General features: G+C 44.2%; 1 protein-coding gene across 1 annotated transcript; it reads right to left on the bottom strand.

Annotated features, from left to right (window-relative positions):
• Positions 1–4,741: 4,741 nt before the first annotated feature.
• T265_01156 (hypothetical protein) lies at positions 4,742–9,674 on the bottom strand (the record flags this gene model as incomplete). The annotated part of the gene is made up of 8 exons (XM_009165117.1): positions 4,742–5,091; positions 8,262–8,376; positions 8,842–8,956; positions 8,994–9,143; positions 9,193–9,295; positions 9,327–9,415; positions 9,454–9,499; positions 9,534–9,674. 8 exons carry the CDS (start codon positions 9,626–9,628, stop codon positions 4,935–4,937), a joined length of 870 nt encoding a protein of 289 aa, XP_009163381.1.
• Positions 9,675–10,412: the final 738 nt, after the last annotated feature.

Here is a 10,412-nt window from a genome sequence, read left to right as displayed (position 1 = left end):
TTTATTTATTTATTTATTTATTTATTTATTTATTTATTTATTTATTTATTTATTTATTTATTTATTTATTTATTTGGAAGCAAGCTTTGGAGCCTTTTTCTAAAGGCTGGAGGATTTGGTAGGCTCACCGCCGTTCTTCTTATTAACTTGTTCAGGTACGTCACCTGATACGTCCGAATGGAAACTAGACTTTGTGACAATATGAACACACCCCCTTTAATAAAGTCACCGCCGTTCTTCTTATTAACTTGTTCAGGTACGTCACCTGATACGTCCGAATGGAAACTAGACTTTGTGACAATATGAACACACCCCTCTTTAATAAAGAAAGCTGCTCTACGTCCGTGTTTTTTCTAAATCAACTGCACAAAGTATTTGAATCTTTCTTGTTGACGTACTGGTCTTTCAATAGAAGTTCAGGAAATCCACATGGATGAGAATGTTGCTGGTGCAGTCCTGATTTGAGAATAGCTGTGGTTGGTCGAAAAACAAAACGTGGGCTGTAACATGCACGAGATGTTTTTGAAAAGGGCATGAAATCGTAACCTTCGGAAAAGAAATTTCTGGTGCATTCTGAGCCGAACGTTAGTTCATGACAACGTTATTATCCTGATTGACAGAGATGGGTCAACCATAAATACTGGTGATCAGGTGTTGTGCGGTTCTAATGAAGATCTCTGAGGTCATTAGAAATGACCGAGGAAGTTTTTTCAATATGCAGACTATTCAATCAAGCGGTGCTTCAGCAATCCATATTTGAACACCACATAATTTTTGACATTGTTTCAAATGGAATTTTTAGTATATCTTCAGAATGGAAATTAGCTTTGGCTTTAACTCTGGGTACCTTTGGTTTACACACCACAGGAGCTTGTTCACACTGTTGCCCATCTTCAAACGTCTAACGCACGATTCGTTACATTACAGTGGATCATCGGTCCCAAGGTTCCGATAGAGCTATTTCACAGATTTCATTTGGCCAGAGGCTAGGTCTGGTTCTCCAACTCCGATCCTTGTAGGGACGTCTGATACACTTACTGATGTCTTCAGTGGGCTGCGTTCGTCATGTCTTCACCTCCTTGACATGGCCAAAAACAACCCGCTGCTGGCTTCTTCACAGGTCGGCTTAGCAACACCGTACCGCGCCAAGTGTAGCGGTGCGCCTGCTCTCTTCAACGTGAACCTGTCATGAGATGCCAGCTAGCATGCTGATTCATTCTGACTTCGGACCGTTCCAGCGTGTTTATGTGACAATCATCATCGGGAGAATCGATAGTCTTCCGACTTACTGTGACTATAAGAGTGTACAACGACCAAAGACAGTGATAGGCTCCACATAAAGTGAACGTAAACACATACTGGTGCGCTCCACCAGTTTTGTTTGCCGGAACTATCAACATTGCGCCACCAACAAATGAACATTTTAAAGACTGCATTTGAACTGGCTTCCCCTCTGACCAAAGGTCACCTGAAAGGACGTTTCTTCTGAAAAGTGGTTCCTCCTGAGAGGGTAAGCAAAGCAGAAAACGCTTTCTTCTTCGAGAACAACACATGCTATCATGTGTTGTACCTTTGTCCTCGAGCATCTCGCAAGCGGAACCGTGCTTAGAATACAAGACCTATCAGCTTCAATTTGTTTTGGAATGCAGCTAGTCGCAGTGTGAACATGCATTGTAGTCAATGGCGACAAACTGTTGCGCCCAGATTTATAACATGCAAATGATCATTGCAAATGATTTGTGAATGCGGAACCCCTGCAGACGCACCTTAGCATGAGCCGCTTGACAACATATACCGGCCATCCGTGTGAACATAGGCATGTTGACGTTGATGGCCGCGTGAACCTGAGTAAGGAAACCTTAAGGGACACCCAACGACCATGTATGTCAGTATTTCACGCCGCTACCCAACAAAAGGCCAGGCGAACGCGCAGACCCATATAAGGACATAAAAAGTGTAACTGGTGTACGGTCTTCGAGAGTCATTTACTCAACTTGCAACAGATATTCATTCAAAAAAGACGCATCTTTGAGAGCCTGACCGAGAGTACACACTTTCAGTTTCTTCTGGCCAAAATATGGTTGTGGTCCATCGTACGGCAGGGGGTTAATGTCTCCAGGACTAGCAACTTCTACGAAGGCTTCAAGAAACTAACTCAAAGCTCCTATCCCGGAAAACGGTCCTCCCAACTAGGAGAATCCTACTCTTTTCTGACATTGTTCCCATTCTACCGTTAGTGAACGTTGACAGTAATGTATGCCAACACGTAGTAAAAGGATTTCACACAAGGGTACGGACTATTGGCGAAGACACACGACCTTACAAGGTAGAATCGCCCCTACACACTCCACTTTTTATACTTATGAAAAAATGAACCTTGATAAGGTCAGCGTTTTCAGGGATACCATACTGCGCAAATCCGTACCAGTTCTTCTCTATGATTTGGGACAAAAGCATACTATCGAGATGTTCGTTTTACTGAAATCCTTGACGTTCCAGGTTGTAAAGTGTCGGTGTAACCGAGAGTCCGTATCTTTTGGGATCACTTTTAGTTTTTGTTCATACATCGATCGCAGTACAACAGTCAGCATGCGACAGCAAGCTGTAAATGCTTGTCCCCGGAATTCCATCGAATCAATAAGTTGTTGGAAGAAAGTCCTACTGCGAGCATGACAGCGGTGAAGCACTAGCGTCAGTTGCTTTGACATGAGTGATCAAACAGAGGATGGAGGGAGGTTGAACGGGCTGGAGGACTTACTAGGGTAGAATGCCGCAGCATTGTTCAAGCCCCAAGCAATAACTATGGCAAGATCCGCGTTAAGCCCATTGTAGAGTATGGACGGAAAGGCACATCTAGGAATAATGTCCCAAAAGCAATCTTATGAGTAGTGTATTAGCGTCAGTGGGTCATAAAACTGCTTGCTTCTGACTTTTCAACCAACCTCTGCCAGCACAAATTGAGTTACGTCATGGAATCATCCTGAATGTAAGAAAGTTTTCCCTCGGTAACAGACTACTTGAGAGGTTGTCGAGTAGACGGATACGAATAGACGTACGGCTAAGCTTGTGGGCCACTAAATTAAGGCTTTTAGCTAAAGCCAACAAGACCGTGATTTCTTAACGTCCATCCCAACTGCCCCACCCCAGAAAACCAGGTGACTACGCGACGCTTGTTAGACATGCCTTATTTGATTCCATGGATTGTTTATTCCTCAATGCACAATTAGCGAAATACATTCAGTTGCGTACCAATTCGATCTTCACGGGAGACTCAGTTGAACCTATCGTTTATGACAAACCAGATTGATGTGCAAATAAGTGTATTTCACTCATTTCGTGCAATCTGGGTTCAAGTAGAACACAAGGCTGATGGAAACTGAGAGACTGGGCCTAGCTACTGAGCCTCAAGAAGGGTGAAACTGGTCGTGGGCTGTCGAGGAGCTTTCACCAACCTCATGAGGAGTGTGTTACGTCTGCACGATATTCAAACACAAGCGGGGCTGTGTACTCATTTTCTTAAGCTGGCTTATCCAGGATTATCAGCACTGCATGTCAACAGTCACGACCAGATCGTATTACCACTAACTGAGGGGAGCGTTTTGCCGCTTGCTGCATCAGCCCAATCTGAATTGTCATACCTGAGTACATCATCAGATATACTGGGCTAAAGGGCGTGCCTCGGAATATCCTATTACAACCTGGAGTTTAAACCAGTGAAACACCATTAGCAAGCCTACCGTTACCATTTAAGAGAATTTTTGCGCTCAAGAATGAATAGTTGACCAGAGCTTCTCGGCTTAATAGCACCAAGTTCGGCGTGAAACTAATTTGTCAAAATATACCTCTCAGCATTCACTTATTAACAGTCCTCATGTACCAGCGGGACGAATCATGGTTCGCTGCACAACCGAGAACACTGGGTTGTTTAGTGAAGTCCAGCAGTAGTGCACGAAACTGACTTCAATAAACTGAAAGCGTGAGCTGAACGAAACTGTGGAAGCTACACCCACCGTACGACAAGTATGCGGTTCTTACAGTTGACATTGATGATGATGATGATGCACGAAACTGAAGGTGACGGGTGGATTGATAGGGATGGCAGGTGCAGGCGATCACTGAACCACAAGCAAACACAGAGTACCTCTGGAGAACGCAATCGGAATAGTAGAGCATATCCATAGTTTATTCAACCAACCTGGACAACAGCGCTGTCTTAAAGGGGGAACAAATATCCGTGGGAGTTCTCCCCCCATTACGTATTCACTTTGGGTAGGTTATGGTTGGTCTTTTCGTCTGTTTGTGCTTTTTTCAATTCATTCTCCCAACTGTACAACCGTTCTAGTTTTCAAATCCAATCGTCGGGTACTTACAAGTCTCAGAAGCACGCGATAAGCGCTGCTAATCACTTCCACAGCCACTCTTCCACGAAAAACAGAAAAATCACTGGGCAAAACTTGACGATCGAGATCCGTGGACCAAATGTTGCACCGATAATGGGTAGCTAAAGCCCGCGTTTCTTAAAACTATGGGTCTTGAAGGTCTAGATATTAAAGTCAACGGAGCACCTGACTGACTATATACGAGGGTCTTATGCGTACCTTGCGCACCAGTTCTCTTATTTTTGAACAATTGTCCAGGCATCCGTATCGCACATCATTTTTCCGTGTCAGTATAGCGGCCGAGCGATTCTGTCTTTATCTTGATGTGGTAATCAGGTTCAGGTGCTGTAATAATCTGGCGGTCAAAATCTAATTCTAAATAAGAAAGTCTTAAAAGAGGAAAACCAGACAAAGTGCTGAGCTGTGATAAATCACATTAAGACATTGTTGTGATCTAAAACAGGTCACAGGTCTTTCAAAACTGATGCGGAGATATAAATATGGGCCACCCATACAGAGAAAAGTTCCATCTGAAGGAGACAGGGTTTCCTGGTTTCACCCAAATAACTGCTGGAACGCATGCTGAATCTCTGGAATCATGTGCGCCGTAACCATGGAACGACCATATTTGGTGAACGCCAGATGGGAACAACGTCTGGTTAGGGCACACGCAGCTAAGGAGGCGCCCACACCAACCGGAAATGGCAAAGGGCTGTAAAGAAAATAACGGAAAGGCGAGTGGAATGAAGAACTTGCTAAGGATTTTGATGAGTCAAGGCAGTGCAAATATTACTTGTACACTGAGTCATATCAAGATTGAATATAGAAAATTGAGACAGTAACCTACAATGACCAATTTACTAGCCTTTAAATGGTTTTGTATGAAAGAGATGAAGCTCGTTTGAGTCTCATTTTCATATCAAGCTAACATGCGAATAAATTATAGATACAACAGATGTATTAAACAAATCGTTCAACTGTAACACCCTTTCGGTGCCTAGCTGCCATGCCACCTGAAGGAAACACGAGAGCAGGGATACTGCCAAGTTGCCCGAGTCCGGTATGAAACGTAACCGCAACGTGTTCTATAGATATATCATAAGACAGAAGTTAGCTGTCGCCTGATAACATTGCCCAAATAATTATATGCCTCTGAACTAAAGAAAATAAACTCGGAGGTTCTGAGCCTTGAAATCAACTGTAATTCTCAATAAAACTCATGGGACCACCGTTTGTCAGTAACGTGTTCTGCAGGAATTCCACTTCTCGTCGCAGTTACAGCAGGACTTTCTTGCGCTGTAGAATGTGACCTTTACGAGCCCACGCTCATCAGCTGTCGAACCGAGGCTCGAGAACTGTAGATAACTTTCACTCCATGTGCTCTCGCGGTAAAGATAATGTTTTAGTTAGTTTAAAACTAGGCGTATCAAAAAAAGGCAAACTAACAACTGATTCATGCCTATCTGTGACCCGCAGAACTAATAATCGTTCAGCTGTAGCCCACCATCGGTACCGAGCTGCCAAGCTACCTCAACAAAACCCGAGCGCTTAGATTCTTACAAGCCGCCCAGGCCTGGACAGGAGCAGTCAAAATGCCGAGATGGGACCGCGAACCTTCCGGTCAGTAAGTTTACATCTTAACTGCTGAGCCGTCTCCAGCTGAATCAACAAGTTAAGGTGACTAATAGTGATAAAGTTGACTAGAAGTAAATGATATAGAAAAGTTGATGAAACAGGTCTTTGAAATCTCGTCAATTGATTGTAACTCCATCTCCAAAAAAAGTAAAACCAGATTGTCTACGCTACTTGTGTTCTATATGGACCACAGGCCTTCCTGTGGGACGCCTACACTGACAGAACGGACCACAAAACGCGTATATTTTAACACGGCTCAGTGGTTAGAGCGCGAATGTACTGCCTGGAAGGTTTGTGGTTCGAACCCGACCTCTGCCTCTCGACCTTTCCTGTCTAGGTTTGGGCAACCTGACAGTATCCCAGCCCTCGTGCTTCTATCGGCCAGGCACCGAAAAGGTGTTACAGCTGAATGATGATTATTATCACTATTTACTTCACCGTTCATCTGAAATACCATGGAAGCGGGCAATTAGGTTGACCTAATCAACTTTCAGAATTGTGTTGCATAACAGCAACTCCGAGGGTTTAGCGATCAGAGAAGCACAACCGACCAAATTGCACGAACCCTATGTTACATTCTTCGGGTGTCAAAACTGTCAAAGAGCAAGAGTCAAATTAAAAAGAACTTAATAATAATAATTGCTCAGCTGTGATATCCTGTCGGTGCATAACTGCTATGCCATGCGAAGGAAGCACGAGGGTCGAGATATCGCCAGGCTGCTGAGACCTAGAAAGAATCAGCCCAGATGTTGGGGTCGCGTTCGAAACACGGACCTTCCAGGTAGTAAGTTCACGCGTTAACCGCTGAGCTATCTCGAGCACAAAACAAACCCAGATACAGAACGAAAGAATGCCAGATAGTGTTTTGAAGGAAATTTAGTTACTCACTCCTAAGCGTTGCAATCTAACCCATATATCGAGCTCCATGGGTTCTGTCTTGCAGTAAGCAGCTGCTTAAGCCGAGATGAATGACGGCTAGACTCAAGGGTAGCTGAATATACAAACTCCGTGGTTTGTACCGCGAATCAAACTCCCTTCTGACGCGTCCCAAATGCGAGTAGGCGCAGCGAGTGCTAGAGAACGCCAGAGTAACCCGGTTTTCCACCAGCTCAGTTGATGAGTGACAGCTGGTCTCATTTTCGGAGCCACTTACTACAAAATTGGTTCTAAAGGTAACAACAGCTGACCGCAGTCGAGATTCATGCTGGATGGCAGCACACCTGTGTTTACCTATTAATATACAGCGGTGGATGCCAGATCGCTAGAACGCAAAGCTTCAGCTGTTTTTAGAAATTACGCTCTAGCAAACAAAGTTTCTCAGGTCACTTTGCAGTTTGCTGAGGACGATTTCAGTGAACAGCTTAAGCAGTCGCAACCCGGCTGTCGGTTCTTTTAACTGCCCATTCTACCCCACCACCTCCCACTAAGTGCCCTCGAAATTCGCGCATCTAAACTCATTAGGCCAAATCCAGTGCGGTTACGACCGTACGCAGGGAGCTTACATTGACACGATCTTTAAAAAACATGCAACAACGACATCGTAGGTTCTTGTTTGAGTACATACATTTCGCCTTGGGGGGGGGTTAGACTGCTCAATTTTCCAGACCAATTTATAGGCCGAAGACAGGCCAGTTGCGCCAGGTGCTTCGGTATGGGCTGTTCCTCAATCATGATGTACAGCAGAAATGTTAGAGGTGGCACTGTGGCCTGTCATATACACAGTATATACATATATATAGTATACAGATATCCAACTGATGGATACTGGATAGAGACTGCGAGATAATCCATGCCTCGCCCTGAAAATACGGCCCCATGCAACACAAACGTAATGAAAGCCTTGGAGCTATAGAAAAGTAAATAATGGTTGGGCGCAACGAATAGATGTCAGGTGAGTGAACTGAGTATAGAAACGCACTGTTGATAATTAGCATGCTTCGTGGTGCTACAAGAAAAAAGGGTCTACTTTGTGGTTTGACGGTCCTTATTTGAAAGTGATTTTTATGCAAAGACGAGAAAGGTGTTCTGCGAGAATTCCCAAGATCCTGGAAAAGACGCTTCTGAACATGGCCGTACGCAACAGCGAGAAGGAGGAAAGCATTCCAGGTACAAAATATCCAAAATAAAATGTTTGTATGAATGGACAACTATGCTGATGGTCTACGTACGGTGACAAGTCGATATTTGAGGTACATTTGTCGTGGTTATTTTTCCAAGCAGCTTAGTTTCCAGAAGAGCATGACCTACCCTTTGTTTGCCTGAGCTTGATGAAACCAATTGAAGAAAGTCACTGCAGCACCAGATAAAAGATCACCTTGACCTCCACAACGCCTGGGTGAACCTGGTTCTTGACATACCACGGCTGCAAAAACACAAATAAAAGAGGTCGACGGGAAGCAAGGTATAGTCAGACAAGGGTGGATAAAAAACGTCAGAGAATATGGAATATTGCATCTTGGCGCAACCGCAAGTTGATTCTCAGGTAATGTTTTCTATAACTTGTGAGAATTTCAGAATAATGCTTTCGTTCCGGCTGGTAACAGTATTACACGCACTAGCGTATTGTATTTGTGGAGGGTGGCGCTCCCACGGATAAATTGTGCTAGCCTGACAGATAGTGTTGAACAGACGTCAATTCGCCAAACAAGTTCTGCATGTCAAAACGGTATATCAGGAACGTGGTGGATGGCGCAAACTAAAAGGGATGGCGTGAATGACTTTTTCAAGCCACCGACAGAACTCCTGGGGACTGAAAAAAATCATTCATCGGTTTTCTACGACAAACAGATTCAGGAAACCTACTTAGCAATGGATCTACGCGACTTACTCGTATCTCCATTGGAAATGACATCAGTTGGTCCTTTCTGAACAATGGTAACGCCCCCCATTGCTTTTGCAAGCTTTTCTACTTCCGTGGTACCGCTGCCCGGATTGCAGCCGAGCTATTGTGAGTTGATAAGGGGGAACACTGTTGTTTACCACCGCCGTATATAGACGTCCAAATTCCACTACATTTGGTGTAAGTATCACAGTCTTTTTCTCCCGAACTAGCTGAGGAGTTTGCGTGACAATATACAGACCATCCGCATCAATAACCAGAGGTTTTTGTCCAGAACAATAAGCGACCATCTACCATAGGGAAATGGTGGTAAATCAGGATTCGAAGTACAGAATCAACCTTGGTGGCGATGTCTATATTAGAACCTAAGCCCAAACCAGGTCCGACGACAACAGCATGTGCCCGGTCAATCCACTTTTTTGTCTCATCGTAATTACTATCTCTACCGAAAAATGTAAACAAAACTAACTCACAGATCTGGATGAACAATCAGGTCGGGACTATAGGTTTTTATTACTGGTGCAGCTGCTTCAGCACATATAACGTGTACAAGATCGGCACCCTTTTGTGAAGTATATGGGCATGTGCAGGAAAACTTACACAATGCAATGCACTAATGCCCGAAAAGTAGGGTGCTCCAGTGTATCTGTAGTGGTAAGGGTCATTTCGTACTAACTCACTCTTTAGAACCTCCGATAACAGCAAGACGGCCCATTTCACCCTTGTGTTTGGCTGAAGACAGTGGTGGTATAAAGTCTTTTAGTGAATCGATCATTCTCGCAACGACTTGAACTACTGAGTAATTGTGAAAATAGGCAAATCTGAAAAAGAGAAAAGTGGCGTGCATATAATTTGGTTCGTAAATCAAGTACATGTAATAAAATAATTTACTGTTAGAGGTCTGACTGCTGCTTTGAGGTTGAACCATTGAATCCATAAGTATTTTGTAGAAACATTCTGGAATTGAGTGGTACGTCACGGATAATATACCACAAGGACTCCGTGAGTTATATCTGGACTACGTTGTCTAGCTGCATGAGCAGAGTCGAGAATCATCGAACCTAGTGGGAATTTTAGATGCTCCCCACTGTAAGACGACATGTAATTCGCTCCTGGCAAGCTGTAAATGTTGCCCAGAGGCACATCAATGAGTCTCAAGGGTTATGTGCACCGGGCTAAAGTAAAGGCTACATTGCTGTATGGTTGCGAGACATGGCCCCCGAGGACATATGATGCGGGACTGATCTCTCAGAAGTGTTGCTCGTCAGCTGATGTCAACGGATTCGTAACGAGGTCATTGAAAAACGAGTGTTTGGTTGTGTAGCAGGTACCTCAGTCGTAGAAAACATCCAGCAACACCAACTGTGGTAACTCGGGCATGTGCTACGTATATCAAAACGTCCACCGATAAGAGTGTATCTCCTTCAAAATGGCGCGAACTGCGAGGTGGACAATGTGTGACTTGGCGGATGGGTGTGAAAAAGATCATGATGTTGGTGCGGTTTACCTTCCAGGACGAGGTCATCGCTGGACTGCAACTAATCGATATTCGCGCTGCT

Source organism: Opisthorchis viverrini (assembly GCF_000715545.1).
Source record: "Opisthorchis viverrini unplaced genomic scaffold opera_v5_12, whole genome shotgun sequence".
NCBI classification, from domain to species: Eukaryota; Metazoa; Platyhelminthes; class Trematoda; order Opisthorchiida; family Opisthorchiidae; genus Opisthorchis; species Opisthorchis viverrini.
This window is presented reverse-complemented; position numbering and strand designations above follow the sequence as displayed.